Source organism: Lichenostomus cassidix, chromosome Z (genome assembly GCF_008360975.1).
Source record: "Lichenostomus cassidix isolate B80296 chromosome Z, HeHo_3.0, whole genome shotgun sequence".
Taxonomy (NCBI): Eukaryota; Metazoa; Chordata; class Aves; order Passeriformes; family Meliphagidae; genus Lichenostomus; species Lichenostomus cassidix.
The window spans coordinates 67,013,510-67,034,003 of NC_139511.1; the positions used below are offsets into that span (position 1 = coordinate 67,013,510).

At 46.7% G+C, this 20,494-nt stretch overlaps 1 protein-coding gene across 3 annotated transcripts in view; it reads left to right on the top strand.

The window, feature by feature from the left end:
- The window catches only part of FAM219A (family with sequence similarity 219 member A), a 93,476-nt gene extending 74,459 nt beyond the window's left edge, over nt 1-19,017 (top strand). For 2 of the 3 annotated variants that reach the window (XM_085043413.1, XM_085043415.1), the window contains exons 3-6: nt 4,320-4,422; nt 8,193-8,273; nt 8,603-8,657; nt 9,776-19,017. In XM_085043413.1, the coding sequence (XP_084899539.1) occupies nt 4,320-4,422; nt 8,193-8,273; nt 8,603-8,657; nt 9,776-9,934 (398 nt within the window). In that variant the 3' untranslated portion in view covers nt 9,935-19,017. The remainder of the gene's footprint in view (nt 1-4,319; nt 4,423-8,192; nt 8,274-8,602; nt 8,658-9,775) is intronic. The other variant, XM_085043414.1, reaches the window with a different exon arrangement.
- The last annotated feature ends 1,477 nt before the right edge of the window (nt 19,018-20,494 follow it).

Genomic DNA, 20,494 nt, shown 5'->3' on the forward strand with positions numbered 1-20,494 from the left:
CATCCAAGCAGTGACAGTCCACACTGAAAAATACTCTCTGTCAGAGGTGAAAGGTGAGGTTTCAGTGTTAGCTAGATTCATGCTAATGTCCCCCAGCTAAGTGATGCAAGTGAACTGAAATCAAGATTTGTGCTTGAAGAAGCTGTAGACAGCACTTCATTCTTTCTCCCTCCATTTGCTCATGAATCTGTTCATCATTCAGGAGAATTTGAGCAGACGTATCAATTTCATTTAGTGTGTAATTTAAATTCTCAGCTTACTTGAGAAATTAGAATTCATCAGGGAATCTCAGTCCTCAGCCTCAGAAACAATTTGACTGACTATGGAGGACAGAGAGAGAAATACATCTCAAAATCTCATCTCATAAATCTTGAAAATGAAAAAATGCAACTCTGTCACAATGGATTAATTTTTCTTTGTCTTGCCACTGCAGCAGATCCCGTGGGTCCACAGTGCACTGTCCCCATAACAGGAAGCTCCTGGTCAGGCAAGTTCACAAGCAGTTGAGTTAATGAGTTCCAGCCAGCACCTCCAAGCAAAAAGACAGTCACCACATCCACCCCACAGTGCTAAGGAAGCAAATCAGCCTCATTTGCCATGAAGTAGTGTTTGTGTCAGTCAGGTTGCCTCAGCTGAGGGGGCTGCAGGTAGTCAAGCACAGTGACACTGTGACAATGGCATCCTAAACCACTCTCCACTCACCTCTGTCTGATCATAGCCAAACTCACCCACTATCCTGGGACAAATGGAAAATGTGGATTTGGGGTGTCTGATCCTCCAAATATCTCTTCAGCATAGTACAGTGTGATGCTGGCCAGATTCCTGGGCTGTCTGCTTTGTCTCACGTCACAAAAGGAGCAGTTCTGCAGGAGACTCAAGCATGACTACTTTTGGGATTTCTGGTTTGGGGAAGATAGTAGGCAAAACCAAGGCCACCCCTGCATAGCAACATACACTAAACAAACGGTTCAGCGTTTAATTTATTTTTAAAAAATAGAAAATGTTATTAAAACTCGTTATGATTTTCTTCAAATGCTGAAACCAGAGAAGTAATTTTAAGAATCCATTCAAGTCTGATATTTAGTTTAGACACATTCATGTTAAGTCCATTCTGCTTTCCATGCTCCATTACTGTTTTCTCTCATCATAAAGCAGCTAGATAGATCCTGCCAGCTGAACAGGTAACCATTTTAGATTGCACTAAATCATCTCAAGCAGTGCTTGAAATCATTCATTAGGGCTGTGGGTGTTCCCTTGATCAGGGGAGAATTCAGCCCCTTTCATTTCATACATGACTTTCTCTAAAGGAGGCTCCCTGTGGGGGTGTGCATCACTTGTCAGCATGCAGTTATCTGTCCTTCCATCCTCTGACACATCTTGGATCAGGCTGGTGAAGAGATGCTGGGACTGTTTGCTGAGTATTTGGCATGCTGAGCACCTTCTTATTGAGGACCTTTGCAGGCAACTATAATAGGAGACCATTGCCAGGCAGGACACAAAGCTGGGCCACTTACAGTCCTGATTGTGCCTGCAGTATGCATTTCCTTTGGTATTTTATATTTAGGTGTTATCCCTGACTTACTGAAAGCTCCATGGTCTCCTTTGGTCACCTGTAGAGCTTATCTTGAAGCAGCAGTTGGAGCAGATGCTGAATGGCTCAGATAGAGTCTGAGCAGCACATGCTGGTGTGGGGCTAGCATGAAAACAGTGGTTTATTCTTTGAGCAGATGCATCTTTCCTCAAATAATTTTAATGCCATAAGGGACAAAGTGTCTCAAAGATGAAGTGACAAGGTGAACAAGAAAGGAGGGGCAAGATGTAATGTGGTTGGCAGATCCAGACAAAAGGCTGTTCCCCATGCTGTTCAGAGCAGTATAGTTGTATCAAAAGGATCCTGGACCCCCTCCTCACACACACACACACACACACACACACAAGCACTCGTGCTGCTCCATGTGTTCTTCTGACACAACATCCAGAATTAGCTGAAGTGGAACTGGTACAGCCAAATTCCCCCGTGAGTCAGACTGACAGCACAGCTGTCTCCAAGTTCTGCATTGAAACAGAAGATTGCTGCCTTGCTTCACTCAAGCATGGAGACAGGTAGATTGTCTGTGGTGGGGTGACCCTGGCTGCACAGCAGCAGCCCACCAAAGCCTCTCCATCACTCAGCTGGACAGAGGAGTGAAAACACAACAACCTGGGCTACCCACCAGGCCACAGCCTCTTTCAGGCACCCACCTGCTCTGTTGTGGGGTCCTCCATAGACTGCAGATGGATCTCTGCTCCCCTGTGGACCTCCATGGGCTGCAGGGGAATCTGTTCTGGCACCTGGAGCAGCTCCTCCTCCTCCTCCTTCTGTCTGACCTGGGTGTCTGCAGGGCTGTTTCTGACACCCCCTCCCTCCTCTGTCTGGCTGCAGTTGTGCAGGATTTCCCCCCCTTTCCTCACTTTGTTATTCCACATTCTCTACTGCCATTACTAATGGGCCCAGCCTTGGCCAGCAGCAGGTCTGTCTTGGAGCCAGCAGGCATTGCCTCTGTTAGACACAGGGAAACTTCTAGAAGCTTCTCACAGAACTCACCTAGTGCAGGGGTAGAGCACTAACCAAAGACTTGAACACAGACTGAATATGTCACCCAAACATGGTCATGCTGCTAATGATCAGACAGGATCTTCAGAGCCCTAATTGAACATGTTTTGTAATGTCAAAGGCACACACTGGCTGCTTCATGCCCTCCCCACCTTCTCTGCTCTATCCTACTTCTTGAAGGAAGCTTCTGTCTGGGAAATTAGTGAAAAGCCAGAAGAGGCCTGGATTTGATTAAGACTCCCCTGGCTGTTACAACCCTTCTGTTGTTGCTGGTTATTGCCTGCAAGCCATCATACCTGCACTCACAGTGTGTTCAGTCACCTGCAACCATTTTATCAGCATCCTAAAGCACTGGCAGCTTGTCTCAGTGCTTTGTATTTGTGGTCAGCACCAGAGCTTCTGATGGAGATGAGTGGAAATTGGGTTGTATTTAGCATTGTAAACATTTGCCTCCATAGAGTCTCACTTTGTATCGCTCAGAACAGCAAAATTCACTGCAAAATACCAACCTTTTATTCTGGAGATGGAGGTAGCCAATGTATTTGCAAGTTCCATACTGAGAAATTACTCTGATTTAAGGTTTTGATTTTGATCTTGAATCCGCCTCTTAGTTGCTTATGCCAGAGTGAGTTATTAATCCAATCCTTTTCCTGCCAAGCTCCAAGAGCCTTTATTCACCTCTGCTGTTGGCAGGGGCAGGCTGGGCATGGTTTGTAGGTGTGTGTACTTTTCTCTCCATGTTCCTCATCATTACAATCTCTAGGCATCTCTGGTGCTTATTTCTCCCTTGAGAAAGGCAGCCTTGGACATGTGTCCCCCTGCTCTGACTTCCCAGGAGGAAGGGAAGTGTTGGCCCACCTTGCACTTGCACACCATAGAAGCATACTGCTTTTGCACAAGTGGAAAAAGCTGCTTTTCTCTGCAAGGGGAAATAAAATCTGCAAAAGAGAAAAAAAAAACCAAACCAATAACAGCACAATTCATACACTGTAGGGGAAGCAGAAGCAAAACAAATTCACTATTCAGATTCCTCAGCAAGCAGTCTGGTTCACCTGTTATTCAGGCATGCCACAAAAGTAGTTTCCAGCATTTTCTCACACTCTGGAGAATGTTTTTAACTGGTCCCATTCCTGCCTTACTGGCCCCATGCTCAGCTTTTCCATACAAGCCTTGCCTGGCATTGCAGGATGAGTTTGGGACACTTAGCTCAAGTTTTGTGACTAGCAGGTAACTTAACACAACTGGTCTTCTGTGAGAAACAAGGAAGGACTTCGAATCAGAAAACTTAATACTAGTTTATATATTTCCCTGGGTTCCCATCCCTGCTGGAGGCAGAGCTGTACTACTACAACACAGTATTGGGGCCCATGCAGCAACCAGCTGCAGACAGAGACAAGGTCTCTGCCCTTTGTCAGCCTCAGCTGGGTTTCATCTAAGAGCTCCAAGATCTCAGAGGTCTTGGACACCAAGATTTTAGTGTGTGGCTGTCAAGAAGCTGCTGTGAGTGAAGGTACATTAGTTTTAGTCCCTGGTGACCTTGGAGAAAGTGAGACACAGCTCATCTGGCCTTTGCAGCATCCCTCCATGAGAGATGGTGAGCTCATGTCCTTGGCTGTTAATTCTGCTGTGCCCTTTGCCACTATCAGATCTGGGTCTCTTCAGCATTTTGGTGGCCAGCCAGGCTGTTGTGCTAATTTTGCTTTTCCCATTCCTTTCTCATATGCAGAGAAGCAGAGGGAGCTGGCTCGGAAGGGCTCCCTGAAGAATGGCAACATGGGAAGCCCAGTTAATCAGCAGCCCAAGAAGAACAATGTGATGGCACGAACAAGGTAAAGGACTGGACAAGTACTGGTAGCTATGCTCTGAGCTGCAACCCCTAATGGCCCTGGGGTGGTCAAGGACAGTGTTCATTGCCATTTGTACTGCCAGACACAGTGCAAGGGCAGTGATGGCCCTTCCTGGAGCTGGCAGGCCCAAATGCTCTGTACTGTTGCATCCCAGCCCCTGGGAAGATGTAGGGACAGCTGAGCCCAGGACCAATGGCAGTGCAGCCTGTAGAAGGCAGAGGCAGCCCAGCCTGGTTGAAATCAGGGGTTGATAGGGCCATCCTACAGATTCTGGGTAGTCTCATGAAACACCTAATCCTGCCAGTGGGAGAGGAGCAGTGCTGCTTCATGAAACACAGACTGGTTTAGAGCTTAGTTCTGCCTTGGTTGCTTTTCTCACAGTACGTTCCACTGCTCCTTTTTGATGGTGACCCCTTCCCCACACTGACAGATTTAATGAAGGCTTGTAAATACTCTATCTCTGTGTGCCTTGCTATTCACCTCCTCCACCCTTGGAGCAGCAGGGTCACACTCTGCTGGAGATGCTTCAGATGTATGACAGCATCAGACAGTGCTACAGCCTGCTGTAAACAGACATTCTGAGCTGAATATTTTCTTTTGGAGTGTTTTTATTTTTCTCCATGCAAACTTCAGAACACCAATGTATTACTTGCCTATGTTCAGAAGGGAGGAAACCCCCTGAGCCCACAGGATTGCATGCTTTGCCTGCTGCTGGAAAGGTGGCAGTTTTTAGTGGAGGACCTCACTTGAAATGACAGAAAAATCTGTGGAATGCTGGATGTTTACTGATGAATGGGAAAGTTATCTGGATTATCATATATTAAGAACAATAGGAGCTGCAGGTCAGAGCCTCTCTATATGAAATGTATCTGAGAGATGAGATTTCTTGTTGACACTAATTCCCCAGACCCAAAATATTAGTCATAAATCCTGCCAGGACCTTGTCAGCTTCTAGCTGTAAGCCCCTGAAATATGGGTGGAATATGCTGCATTGCTTCCTCTCTGTGTTCGGTTGTTGAGGCCTTATGAAAGAGCCAGACCCTTCATGGCAGCAAGAAATTCAGGAAATGCTCTCAGCTGGGTTTTCCATGCCCACTGTTCCTCCTGATCTTCCAAGTACATGATAGAAAAACTTGGTTTCTTTTGGCAATAGTCTGCAGGCTAACATCCTGAGAGGAATGGTGGCAAATTTGCTGCTTGAGAGGTTTAGAAACACTGAAATTAGTGGGGGAAGATAATAAGGGAGAGAAGGTGGGATAAATAGAGGTGCCTACCTGTAACATGAGTGAATTTTCCATGGAGAGGTTGTTGTTGCCAAGCTGAGGATGGAAAGAGCAGAGCAGTGACACCTATTGACAAAAGATTTCAAATAGCCAGCTCGGTCTTGTTTCACTTAAGGACATCTGAGCACCTCAGAATGGTTCAGTCTGTCTTGCCACAGAAGAAGGAAGGCAGAAGTGCCACGGGCTTGTTCAAGCTGCTTTTCACAGGGTAAAGGTTGCAGTACAATGGGATATTCCTGGGAGGATACACTGCAAAATTTCCAGGTTATGATTTAAGTACGAACTGTGCCGCAGGTCTCTGCAGGAGGGTAAGCTAAAGCATATTCCCCTTTTTGACAGTTCTGCTCTTCTCATAAAATATGTTTTCCTTCTTGCTTTGCCTCTCCTAATCTCTATTCCACCTCCTCCTCGTTCCCCAAGGCCTCTGTTATTCTGTATTATCCCTATGGATTTCTGACACCCAGCCTCTAGTACAAGGTTGCCTTCACCATTCAGTCCTGTTCTGGGTCGAGGGCACAGCCAGCCTTAGATGTGAGAGTAACTGGATCCATAACACTCTCAGTCTCCCTAAAAGCAAATTAAGTGTGAATGAGATTGGGGAGATGCTGCAGTCCACTCAGGGAATACTGAACTTGGAGCTTGTATTCCAACTTGTGTTGCTTCAAGTGTGCAAAAACACAAAGACAAGAAGCTCACACTAGGAGAGCTGTGGAAGAAAGCAGCTGCCATTGCTACCTGGCTTTATTCCAAGGACAGTGGGAAGTGAAAATAAGGACAATCAGGGTGTGAGGGGAAGACTTAAATCAGGGGCAGAGACACTATATCAATTTTTGTCTGTTCCAGTGAAATTGTAGTTCTCTATTACTAAGGAAAAACACATATCTCAAGAAGAAGATGCAGTGGGTTTTTTTCATCAAGTAAATATCACCACGGTGTTCTCTTCCTAGATCCCCTGAGAGTGCTGTGATCACTGATGATTTAATAACAACCATCAGTGAGTATATATGGAGCAGGGACTGGAAAATGGGAGAGTGAAAATGGGAATCAGTACTCCTGATACCAGTATGGGCAAACTGCTGCTGCCAAATCTCAGCTTCAGTTCCAGACATCTTTGCTTCTTGACTTCCTACCTACATACCTCAGGAGCAGAAGGACTGTCCCACTTCTATGAGAAGGGCTGTTGAATTTTGCAACATTCCTATTTTCTCCAGTCCGCTGGTGCAGCAGTTCAGAAATTCTGCATCAATTTTTAAATTATTTATGTTTCAATGATCAGAGAAAGAAAATATAATTAATAGTGAACCTATGCATGTGCTTTGTTATATTAGTTGATATATCTTACTTTCCCTGAGCCTGCCCACTCTCAGCGCTTGCCAGGACTTCTTATTTCTAAAATTGTTAATGGCTTGCTGCAATTTTCTGAGCAGAAGCAGAAAAACATTTCAGGTAGTTAGAGAGTAGTTGGAGCATGGATGAGGTGATTTATCATCTTTAGATTTATATTTCTCAAACGCTAGGTGAAGCATCGTTGTGCATCGTGGTGTGTTGTTAAAGACCACTTGGGTGAAAACCTGAGTTAACCCACTGAATGAGAAGATTTTTGTCACTCCCATGGTCCCTACCTGCTGAACAAAGAATCTTATTCCATTTGCTTGGTTTAGTTGATCTTATTTTAAATGTGAACCAAAGTATTTTTGCAGTTTTTGGATTAAAGGATTCTATTGTGAACAAGATACCATTGTATTAACACATTTTCCATATCCTAGAAGTTCTGAAGCCTGCGTTCCATTTCACAAACTCTCCCAGGCAATTAAAGGTGCAGAGTCATCCTCAGCCTTTGTAACATTTATGATTAACTGAAAGGCATCTCAAAAAAATGGAATTTAAAAAGTGCTGGTCTGACTGGTCTCTTATCCTTGGCACACCAGCTCATATTTCTAATATTACTAAATTTAGGACTGAGACCTCATAAGTGTTGTGCTGCCCAGGGCCTGGGTAGGGACTCAGAAAGAGAGACCACATCCTATCCCCAATTTCCAGTAGCAGAATAGTGGGATCACTGAGCCTCTGCTTTCCCCTAGCCTTCTTCTGTGTACTTACTGCTAGTGTCATGTACCCATTGCCAGGAAGAAAAGGCAACACAAAAATGAGCAATCTGATACAACAAGCAGTGCTAGCCAAACAGGTTCAGCAGAATGAAGTGCAGTGTCCCAGGGGTTTTTTTTTCCTTCCAGGGAGTAGTGTGTTCCCAAGGCATGCCCAGTGTTAATCCATGTGAAAATTACTGTAGGCTACCCAGAGACACACCTTACTCCCTCTGAATTGCACCCATTTAAACATCTTCACCAATGAGTGAGGGCTTGCAAAGAAGTGAAATGGGGAAAGCCGTATATCAGATAGCTTTACCCTAGGCAGTGTGTGTTGCTGAGCTTTACTGTGTGGTTAATGGACAACATTTAATTATTTCAGGCTCGTCGTTCCCAATAAGGGCTATTCGTCGCTAGACCAGAGTCCAGATGAAAAGCCCCTGGTAGCCCTGGATACAGACAGGTATGCAAAAGGTTGAAAAGGTGATATACATGACAGCCTAAGTGAGTTTTCATGCCAGAGGGCAGCACTTGCACTCCTCTCTCTGCTGTTCCCTCTGACCTGTGCCGTAATGGGTCTCTGTGTGAGAACAAGTCAGAAGAGCTGCGAGTAAAGAGCACTGTGATGGAAAGATCTGAGGGTCACAGATGAAAGCTGCTCTGCAGGCTCCCTTGATGTAACTTCTCTGTGCCTCAAGAACAGTTTCGTGGCACAAGAAAGATAGGCTAAGTGGGGAATACAGGTTTCATCTAACCAATTTCTTCTTTGCTGTATCTTGTACTTCCCTGCAGTGATGATGACTTTGATATGTCCAGATATTCCTCCTCGGGATACTCATCAGCTGAGGTGAGTTATATTCTCTCCTGCCATCCTTGCCATGAATGCAAATAACAGAGCAGCCAGAAATGGCTTAGAGTGGCCTTGCAAAGGCAGAAATGGCTACACAACAAATTTAGTAGTGATATAGATCCTGTGAATCTGGAAGGGGCCATGGCAGAAACTATGTCATGTTGCTTTCTTCCCTGGTGATCCAGCTGCCTCCATACCCTCACTGCCATGGCACAGAGATCTGCCCATCAGCAGTTTTCACAGCTACCTTTGGTTTTACTCAGGCTTCTCCCCATTTTGCTTAGTGACCCATGGGGTATAAAACCATCACCTTGTCTGTCATGGCAGCTCAGCAGCTGCGTGCATGCCAAGGACATAAATAAAGGATCTGAGGGTGTGCTGTGATTTCCAGTTATTGGAGTGGTCAGGGTCACCCAGTGTGTGTTTACTTGGAGCAAGCAGAAATTCCAGGGAGGACCTGCAGATATGAACTCTTGCCCTTTCAAAGGGAAAAGGCAGGAAGCTCAAGCCTGTAAATCTGCATTGTTTCTGATTATATTCCTGAGCCCTCTCATGGATTTGTTGTTCAGCCTCTGGCTACTGCTTCTGTAGGATTTTACATCCAGGCTGCTGAGCAGCCATTCTGCCCACAAACTGCTCAGAACTGTTCCCCCTTGTAATCTTTCCTTGGATAAAACACCCCTGAAACCTTGGGAAACAGCCGAGAGCAGTGGCCGTATCAGATGATCTGAGCTGTTTCTGTGCCCTGATAAAGTGCTGTTTATACAGATCCAGTTAGACAGCACTTGAATCTGAGATCACAGAGCCAAACTTTATCCTCTTTTAACTGCTATAGTGTGCCCCAGACTGAAGGAGAGGACTGCCCATCTGCCAGTAAATATTATTATTACAGTACTTTAAGTGAGGGCTTGTCCTCAGGAAAAATTATTCCAGAACAAAATAGTGTATCTCCCTCTAGATATTCTTATTCTGGACGAATACTAAGACTGTTTCATTAGTGGGGCAGCTGTTAATAATGGGGAAACACATTCCAGAGTAGGGGGAACGTCCTTCCTCTTCTGACCACCAGAAGTAAACCGTCCCGAGTGTTTGACTGTTTGTCTCTTTGTCTGTAGCAGATCAACCAAGACTTGAACATCCAGCTGCTAAAGGATGGGTACCGGTTAGATGAGATCCCAGATGACGAGGACCTCGACCTAATTCCCCCGAAATCGGTCAACCCTACCTGCATGTGTTGCCAAGCCACCTCCTCCACCGCCTGTCACATCCAGTAGTGAGGCCGGCAGGCTGTGATCAGTGCTTTCCACTATAACTGTAAAACTTAACAGCCATTGCTTCCTCCTATGGTAGGACGTGCACCTCTTTGTGTTCATGGAGCCAGGAGAAACCAAAAAATTCATTTTATGATTGGTTGATAAGTTATTTTAAACTATGGTAAAACAAAAGAGAAGTTGCTCAAAGTGCCAGGCAGTGCCTGGCAGAACTGACTGGTCTGGAGAGCGAATGCAGAGGGGTCCAGAGATACCTCCTTGGTTTGTTTAGGCACTGGGGATATTTTGTAAAGTGTCTTTTTCCAGAACGGGATAGGTCAGATGGGACTTCAGGTAATCCTGCCCACTGAAACCAATCCATCTGCAAGATTAGGGCAAGTTGGAGGTATCAGAATGTTTTACCAATGAGAGGAAGTCAGTTCTTAATTCATTCACTAAACCTGTTTCATTTGCATAACCAAAATGATACTATAACTGGGGCACAGGAATGGGGACGGACCAGGGCATCCTTTCTTATGGCAAGGCTTGCCAGGACTAGCATGACACAATTCATTCACTTGCAAAAGGGACAAATAGGTGACATTTCACTGTGAGTCAGTACTAGCTCAAGCTGTTGTGTCACATAGCCAATGCAATCTACCCTTAGCGCCACATTAAATTACCACCAAACACATCAGATTCAATCTGCAATCCATCCATGCACTTTGGGGATTTGCTCCTTGCCCAGGAATAGCAACCATACTCGTGAGTTCAGTTCAGTCACGTATTCTGACTTCAGCCTGTATTTAATCCCTGTGCGACCCATCTCTTTCCAAAAATCTGAAACTTTTTCAGCTGAGAAGAAGTGAATCCTGCATGAGTCAGGACTGGAGATATACAGCCTGAACAACAGGGCTCGGAAAGCTAGTTGAAGAAAGAACATTTTAACAGTGCTTGACTCTTGATATCCTCTTGACACTGTGTTTCTGGGTGCCTGTGGGAGAGATTCATTAATTCTGAAGTCATCAGTGTGGTGGGGTCAGACTTAAAAGGAGTTTTCAGCAATGGCAGAGTTATGAACAGCTTCAGCTGAAAGATGCTCATGAGATGAAGCTACTGTTCACCCCCTACCTGCCCACTTGTGAGCCAGAAATGGTATGTGTTACAGCTTCCCATGTCAGGAGCAGTTGTGTTTATTTGGCACTGGGAAAGTTAGGAAACCTGTTATATTAGGTTGCTGGGCTGAGCTGCCAGTTCATGAGCAGATTGTTTTGAATGCAGAATCACTTCTGGAATTAGGAAACATGTCCTCTCACTGGCCAGTGTTACACTGCTGGCTTCAGTATGTACAAGGGATGGGCTGGCATTTTTCTCAGTGTTGAAGTCTTTTGCCACAGGCACAGTTCTTGTGTTTTCCTGGCCTTTCATGAGGAAGGATCACCTGCCTTGGGTCATCATCTGCTTTGTATCCTGGGAAAGGAAAAAAATAAGGGCAGTTCTGAGCTTCCCATCAGAATTCCTGAGTCACAAAGCAGACCCTGAGCTCCACCACAACAGACAGATCCCTCATCTGAAATCTGCATGAAGTGAGCTGAGTCTTTAAGAAGTCCTATTCGTAATTAGCAGGAGATTTATTTAACATCCTGGGGATTCACTCTGTGCAGTGCAAAGCTCAATACCAGCCACTGTGTGAGTGAAGGAGCAGGCACACAAGATTCCCGAGCTTTACTATTCACTAGATGTTATCAACTCCTTTAAAGCTGTGCTTGTCCCCTCTCCCTAAAACAACATGCTGCTATCCTGGTTCCAGGCCTCAGAGAGAGGACTTGAATGGTGCTGTTTACTGAGCATCCCTTTGTCTTTGTGCAGAAGTGATGGTTAAATTGCCAACTCCTGTGGGGATAGTGTTCCTCAAGTGAATTCTTCTACTTTTCTCACCACGTTGGTAGTGCTAAGGGGGAATATTTCCAAAATACAGCTCAGGCTGAGGTTGCCAAGTTGTCTGGAGGTGGGGAAAATAGAGAGTAGAGAGAAAGATAAAAGGGAAAAACATTCCTTAAGGAGTCTTTTTTAATGGGGAATATAGACGAAACCTAATAGAAACACCATGGTCAAACCAAATCCAATAGGACATGACCAAGGCTCTTTAAATCTTCACTCTTCTGGAGAGGGACTTTGCAGTTCAGCACTGGTACCATGGAATGTCTTCATCACATTTGTCCTCCTGGGTCAGTCTCTGTGCCTTCCAGCCAGGCCGCACAAGCTCAGCCTTCCCCACAGCCCTTGCCCAGGAGCTCAGAGCATTTCAGAGTGACTGCTAGAGCAACAAGCCATCTCTTCACCTTGGCCAGCCACCAAGGCCTGCATGTCCCACAGGTCTCCATCATGCTGCCATCATAGAATCAAGCCATCATCTAGGCTGGAAAATGCCCTTAAGATCACTGAGTCCAGCCATAACTGAGCACTGTCCTGTTCCGTTGAGGGCAGAATGAGGCTTGTTGGCACTGTTACCTCCCAGGGAGAGGTGTTTCTCCTCTGAGGGACAGACTTCCATTTAGTGGACTTGGCATTGCTGGGTTAACTGTTGGACTCGATAATCTTAAAGATCTTTTCCAATCTGAGTGATTCTGTGACACCCACTGTCCCATGGCAACATGACCAAGTCCTTTTATTGCCCCTGTTGCTGGTTTTCGCCTGCCGTGTGCCCTGAGGCATTCCCCAACCCTGCAACTGCCTTCAGCCCTCTGCATTTATGATGTGCATCTGCTTCTAGCACAGCCCTTTAGGAAGAGAGGGAGATGAATTCAAATCTTACACCCTGTGCTTCTTCCAAATACAAACCGAAGCACAACCCAAATGTTTTTGCCTGTGCACAGAAGGAGTTGGTTGCACAAATAGTTGGTTTGGCATGACAGTACAGGACCATAAAATGGAAATTTTTTGGCTTCTCCTCTCTATGCTTGTGTTCATATATTTTATTAGGGGAATAAAGTAAGTAAGGGTGGGGAAAAGTAGTTACCTGTGTAGGGTTGTTATCAGAAGGACTGAGTGGGTTAAGGCAATGCACATGTGGCTGTCATAGGAAACTGAACACTAACCTTCTGAACTGCAGCCCCTTCAGCAGGTTATGACCATGCAGCATGTTTGTTGGCTTGTTATGGAATATAGAGGACTGCCCGTTGGTATGTATCAACCACAGATGAGGCTGGTTCCCCCATCTGGTCCCATGTTCAGACCTTTGCTTAAGCCAGCAGATTTTCCTTATGCCCTCAGAGTCACAGAATGGGTCAGGCTGGAAGGGGCCACAGTGGGATCATCTGATCCAGCCTAGTTGGAGGTTATACTGTGGTGATTTCCTGGGAAGGTGTGGAGATAGATGGCTATTCTGGCACTGCTCTCCTTAGACCAGTCTCTGCCACCATGGCTAGGAGAAGGCAGAAGGAAAGAGCACAGACTCTGACTCTCTGTCACAGCATTTCTTCAAAATCTGCAGAGTTGCTGGGTACTCTCATAAAGGCAGATGGCAGGAAGAAAATTGTTCCTTCCTTCAGTCTTTGCACCAAGCAAGATGGTCCTCTCAGGCTACATTTTCAATCCAAAGTTGTACAGAAAACCCAAGGGAGGAATACCATGGAATATGAAATGCTGCATCGTTGTCTATCTAAATTACCATGCATATAGGATGTAAGGATATTGATGCTGCTGTCTCCACAAAGGAATTTGCTTTTGATGCCTCCTAAAGCCAGACTGGATTTTTCTTAGAATTTTATATAATGTCAGTCACCAAATTACCTGAGTTTAAGCAAATCCTTCTCTTTTATCAGATGTTAATCTGATAAAATATCAGATAGTATCCTTTAATGTGAGCTGGATTTGCACTCCAGAGTCTCAGCACTCTGTTCCATCTCTCTGGTCTGCAAACTTCACATTTCCACATGTCTTTTGTGAGGAGGAACATCCTCCCAGTCTTAAGGAAGGTCTGTAGATAGCGTAATGTCTGCTTTTCTGATGTTGGTAAATAAACTTCAGCTGAAAGGAAGCTGATGCCCATCCTGAAGGCTCATTTGATATCTTATCAGACACATCTTGAAGTCAACCCTTGGAAGAGCCACTGGATGATGTCTGACATTGCTGCATGTCCCTAACACCTTTGCTTGGCCATTGGGTCTGCTATGCTCTTCTGGCTGTCCTGCCTGCAGATGCCTTGCAACTGCAAAAGCAGGTGACCATTGCTGCTGCATGGACTTTGAAAGGGACTTCAGGACAGCTCCCCCATGGACAGGATGGACTCAGCTCCCTCTGGTTTGTCTCACCAGCTCTTGTCCCAAAAGGAGGCACACACTGTGTTCAGCAGTTCACTGGGTGACACATGGGTCTCCAGTCCTGAGCAGAATCCTTTCCTTTCTGTGCACAGTCTAACCCTGGGCTGCCCTGCAGGCTGTGCAGGAAGAGGGCAGGAGGTTTGAAAAATGCAGCACTCTGTGTGTGACTCAACAGAAATATGAAGATGCTTTTGAAGAAAGGAAGGACCCAGCTGGGCAACAGATGGAACAACAGGAAAAGGAAAACAAGCAATAACCAGAAAGATTGCCAAGTGCTGTCTTGGCCTAGGGCAGATCCCAGTTGTCCGAGTTGATCTGTCTCAGTGCAATGCTGATGCCAGCAGGGAGCAAAGCTTGATTTCAGATGTGCACACCAGAAACACCATGTCCCTGAGGTGGCACCACAGCCACATACAGCCCTGGTGGGTCTGGTGGACTGTTAGAGCACAGAAATGAGATTTGGGGTCCTTGGTGCTGTTGGTATTTGCTCTAAACTCAGGCAAGTTACATCTCTTCTTGATGTCGTTCTCTTCTGCAGCACATGGGAGAAACCTGCCTTCCCAAAGTGCTCCCACCATCCTGCATGGATATTGCCAAGTGTGTGAGAGGCACCATTGATAGGATAGCCCTGCAAGCAGGATGTAAATGCTATGCTATAGAAATTTAATTCTGTTTTCAAAGTACTACTCTGTTTTCCCTCTGTTTACCATCTTCTGATGTTGCTCACATGTGCCAGAAGGCAGCGGGGTGGACGTTAGTAGAGAGGTTAAACATCTTTGGAGAAAGATGTTTGTCAAGGATATGTTATTCAGTTACTTGGCAGCTGACTCTTGCAAAACCGGCTTCTGAGCTTGCCTGCTCCCACAGGGAACATGTACAAAGATTTGGTGGCCCAACAGCACCATCCACTGATAGCAGAATTAAAGAATTTAGGAGTGCAACTTAGGATGGCAAGTAGTGATGAGGGGGAACAGAGGATTGAAGGGCTTATTTTTGGGATATTCCCATGGCAGTTCCACGCTCCTGCTTTTAGCAACCATATGATCATCTTAGCCTTTAAACTGGTGGTTCTGCCTGGGCTCCTCCTTTGCTTTTCCATCCCCACTTCAAGCCCACCTGGAGTATTGTTACTCTTACCTAGAATACTGTAGGCTTTTTCACCTGGCAGCTGCTTGGCTCAGCAAGCTTAGGCTGCATATTCAAAAGCAACATCTGCATAGAGGGGCAGTGCCACAGGGCAAGCTGGGCTGGCTGGGAAGGCATGGGAAGGTCTTCATTTTAAGCTGCTTTTCACCTCTAGGCATACTTGTCACTTCCTTTCAAGGCTCAGCTGTGAGGAGGATTGCTCCAAACCACATCTCGTCAGGCAAACCCACCTTTGTTAGGGAGCCACATAAGCCCTGAAGCAGAAGGGCCAGGAATTTAGCATAGAGGGAGGTGTTGTGGCCTGGTATTATCTACAGAACATCAGTGGAGATTTCTCACAGGGGTTGTGGTCCGTATTTTAACTTCTTGTATTATGCAGCGGAGCTGCCGCATTGCTTCCCAAAAATTACAGCTACAGCCCTTCCTTTGCCCCACTTGACATTGCTGGCAGTCCCAGGATGACAGCAGCTGAATGCTGCCTGGCTGAGCACTGCTCTGAAAGCTTGCAGGGGAGGCACAGGCTGGGACTGACTGAGAACACAGGGAGCAGAGCCCCATGGCCCACGCAGACATGCAGCAAACCATGTCACAGAGCAGCACAGGCTCTGGCAGGACAGGTTGCAGCTTCCCCGGTGCTTGTGGAGAGCAGCTTTTCCCATTGCTTCACAGACCATTTGCCACTGGTAGTGACCTTGACCCTTTTGCTTTCTCTAAAAAGCTGCTCCAGCAAAACATGAATTTTCTTCTGGAAGGTGTTCACTGGTGGTGCCTGGCCTGTGGGATCATTTCCATAGTAGCAAATGGTGATACAGGTGGTAGGATTGGATCAGGGAGTGGAAGGTACAAAATAAACCTCATGAAAATGTGACTGTCTCAAACATTCCACTGGAAGGCAGCACAGTAGGCACCAGGAAAAGAAAAGGCCAGTGAAAGGCCGTGCTATGTCCCATAGCTGCTGAGATATTTACCCTCCCAGAGAGGCATTTCTCCCCTAGCTGCCCATGCAGCTGTCCCAGGTGAGCTCTCTGGGAAGCACTGCTCTTCACCCAGGCTGCCTTCTTGCTTCTGCAACCTAAAGAAGCTGCAACTCCATTTGTTACCCACCTTCCTCAAGCCTCCCTTGGAAGACACAGTTTGTTGAGAGATGTAATACAAACACATGGAAAGAGCTGAAAAACTTGGGCAAGCACTCTTCATGACAGACTTGCAATCCATCCCCAGTTCACAGATTTGTTCCAGTTTCTTTGCATGGAAAAGCTGCAGTAGCACATGTGTTCAACTTGCCTCTGTCCTAAGACAAAACCCAAGCAAAAGTCAGGCCAGCTGTAGATCAGTGAACACAGTGGGGTAAGAGTCAGAGAGGAGGCTGACTGACTGACTGACTGACTGACAGGAGGCTGGGATTTCTCTTCAGCCACATGAAGGCTGTGGGGCTGAGGATTCACCAGGTTCATTAAAAACCTGGAAAGTTCCAGCCCGCTGAGCCGGACGCCTTTACCCTCCCAGCCTCAGTGCTGTAGGAGGCCTGGGGTGCAAGCACCAGGTCCCAGACCTGCCAGCCCACATGCTCCTGGTGTGAGCTGGACTCCTGCAGCAGAGGCCCTGGTGGGCAGCCTGTTGGCTCTGCTCTTGCTGCACTGGATCAGGGGGCTGTGAGACACTGGTGGGGCTGTAGTTCTGCTGGGAGAAAGACTCTGGTGGAGGATGAAATCTTTGCAGGAGAGACAATTCAGAAAGTTGGTTTTTTCCTCTCCCCTTTTTGCACTTTTTTAACCATTTTTACTCCTTCCACGGAAGTTATTGAACCTTCAGTTTAATAAGGGAGATGAGCTGCCATTTAATAGGTTTCTGAAGGGTCTGAAAGCACATGCTGGTTGCCATGCAGAGCCAGTCTGTGCCTGATGTGATTTCCAGACCTCATTGTCCAACCTGTAGCAGAGTCACCCCATGAGCTGGGCGAGGACTGGGGTGGGAGGGTCGGCACTGGCCATCATGCCAAACAGCCATGGCTGGTTCCCAAACTGAAGAAGAATCAGACAAGAAGTGGGGGAAGGAGTAGGAGCAGTAGAAGGATAGCTAGTTGTCACAGGTAATCTTCAGTATCCGTGTCCAGTGGTTAGTCCTAGAATTGCAAGCCTTGTTATATTGCACACACGTCCTCCTTCCACTCCCCTTTTCTCCAAGCAGCCATCGCCTGTCCTCCCCCTGCCCCACGCACTAGTGATGAGCATCAGAGGCAGTTGCACCAAAGTGATTCTCAGCCCAGTTCTGCATCCCCCTTTCCCACTCGAACCCAAGGCAACCCAGACAGCTGTTGGCCTTCACAAGTCTAGTAATTCCAGTTGGATTTCTTTCCTTGTGTACCATGGCTTCCTTCCCATGCACTCTAGCAGGGCAGTACAGGAGGCTCTGACCATGTCCCAAGAAGTTTCTTTGCCCCCAGCAGCACCTTGCAGACATGCACCTTACTGGGGATGTACTGGGTCGATGCTGGTGAGATCTGGCACTGCCGATCTTGAATGGGTGGCAGCTGATGGGGATCCACCTGAGGAAGTTGGCAGAAAGTGGCTACTGTCCCTTTTCTTTTCTTTTTTGAGGGAGAGGGGGATTTTTTGGCATTACAATTATTGTCCATCTTCCAGTGGCCAAGTTCTGGGCTGCATTAATAATTGGGGTTCATTGGCTGTCCAGGCAGGTGTGGAGCTTTGCACCAACCTTAGTAGCAAATGTCATGGCTGTATCCAGAGCCTGGATACGGGATGGGTTTCTTCCATGCTGGTAAAGTACTTTCAGCAGGCTCCAGATGGACATTTCTGGCAGACAGAGAAACAGCACTCCTCCAAGTCCAGATCAAATCTGCACTTCCATTTTGTGTCCTCAGCATGGAAAAAAATCAACCTAAGCAAATGCCTTCCAGGTCTCTATTCCCTGTGTGGTACCAGGTGCCCCAGGGGAAGGGGTGGTGGGAGGCATTTCAGAGTCACCAAAAGCAAGATCCCTTTTTGGTTTATTTAATGGAAATACCTTTCAGGACGGGAGACCTCCCGACCTTTGTGTTAATCTCAAGAGCAGGAGATGAATTTCTGGCTGTCCTTGCATATAGTGAAATATAGCTGAAACAGCCAAACGCAAATAGAGTTAAATGTAGGGTTTGACCTGAATAACCTTTTAATTAGGAAGATAAATTTGTTGTAGCTTGACCTTAGTCCTTGTTAGGAACCTGCTAATCATTTGACTTGCAGAGTGTATTAATGCTGCACTTAACTTGGCCATTGTTTTTTTTATCTGGTTTTGGGAGGTTTTTTACTCCCAAAGCATCAATCTGCATCTTGTATGGGTTTTCCTTTGGTTTTTTTTCTCCCATTCAGATCATGTAGCACACTGTTGTACTTTTGTTCCCGTCTGTGTAGAGTATTGCCTTAAACAGATCAGTTGTGTTGTGGTTTGTTTTGGGTTTTCTCTTTTCTACCATCAGTTTTATGCATTAATTTATTTTAAAATGTGGGGGTTTTTTTCAAAAACATGAAAAATGTGTATAATATTTTTTTTTAACATTTCCATTGCAGTATTTATCATTGTTACTGGTTGTGTGTAGTGTAACAGAATTAATGATATTAAAAAGCATACATATGAAAAACAGCCTTACAGCGTTTTTTTTCACTGGAGCAAACCAGGGTGAGGGGGTGTGGACTGCACCAGCTCCTCTGAGCCCCCAGCAGTCACAGGCACTGAAACCAGGGGTGCAGCCTTCATGCCATGGCAAATACCAGCCTGCTTGGTCCCAGAAACAGTGGCTGCTCTGGAGCTGTGTGTATGGCAGAGGTAAATATTCCAGGACTGGCCACCAGCATTTGGGAAACATGAGTCCCCAAGGCAGCAGGAAAGCACACAAAGCTGGACCCAGCCCCTGCATCTGCGAGAAGCAGAAAAAACTGCTGCATCTGTACGACATTGAGGGGTGAAATAACCTTTTCTCCAGCCTTGCAGCTGTTCTGACCCTCGAAGCTGTTGGCACAGGAGCCAAGCCCTGACTTCAAAGTCCAGCACCAGCAGCTGGAAAACCTGTGGATCACCAGGGACAGAGGACAGCCATGGAGGCCAGTGGCTCATGCTGGCAACAAATCTGGTGCAGGATTAGTCTCCCAACAACTGAGAGGTTTGGACTCCACCTCTCTGCACCTCTCTGCTCCCCAAACCTGTGCACTGGGGTGCTTCAAGCTCCCAGCCTCCCACTGACTCCCTGGAGGGGATGGGGCTGACAGCCTAAATCTGGCTCAGCAGAGACCAGTGTGGTGTGAAAATCAAGGGCAGTTTGTTTTCTTCATCTCTAAGGGCACATTAATCACTTTTACCCAGAGCCACTCAGGGGTCCCAGGTTGTCCAGCAGCAAACCAAGGAGGGCTCTGCAGCCCTTCAGGGGCACAGGTTGGCATCAACCCTGCAAAGATGGGCATGAGTCTGCACCCATGGATCTGCCAAAATGTGGCAGCAGAGGGGCTGGAAGTGGGAGCAGAGCAGAGTTCTGGGCTGGCACTGTGTTACAGGCTAGATCAGAGAGGGCTTGGTTTGTCCCCATCCCTGTCCCCATCCCTGCAGGGGCAGGGATCTCTGCTCAACTCCCCAGCTCTGGAAAAAGCAAATCCAGTTAATGCAACTCCCTCTCTGGCATGACCCAGCTGCCTCTCTGCACTGAGATGGATGAGAATTGCTCACTGTGATTGCAGAGCCCATTACTCAGGATGAAACAGCAAACAAGCCACACAGGATCACCCAAATCTAGCTTTTAATTAAAAAGGGAAGACAGAGCAAGCACTAATTTCCCTGGTGTGCTGGTGTTGTGCCACAGGCATTGGCTGGTGTGGGGCTCTGCCTGCAGCTGGATTGCTGCAGGATTTCCAAGGAAATTCAGGAGAAAGGGGCTGGAGAAGATACAATCACTGCTCCTGCACTTCCCAAAATAAAATTATCTTGACTAGGACCAGCTGAAACTATTTCCTACCATTGTTAAGTAGCTGCCGGCAGGAGCGGGGGAAGCTGGGAGCCAAGACAAAGCCAGGAGGTTGCAGCCCTGGAGGGCTGTAGGCAGCACTTGCAGTCAGGGAGCATGGCTGTGGGT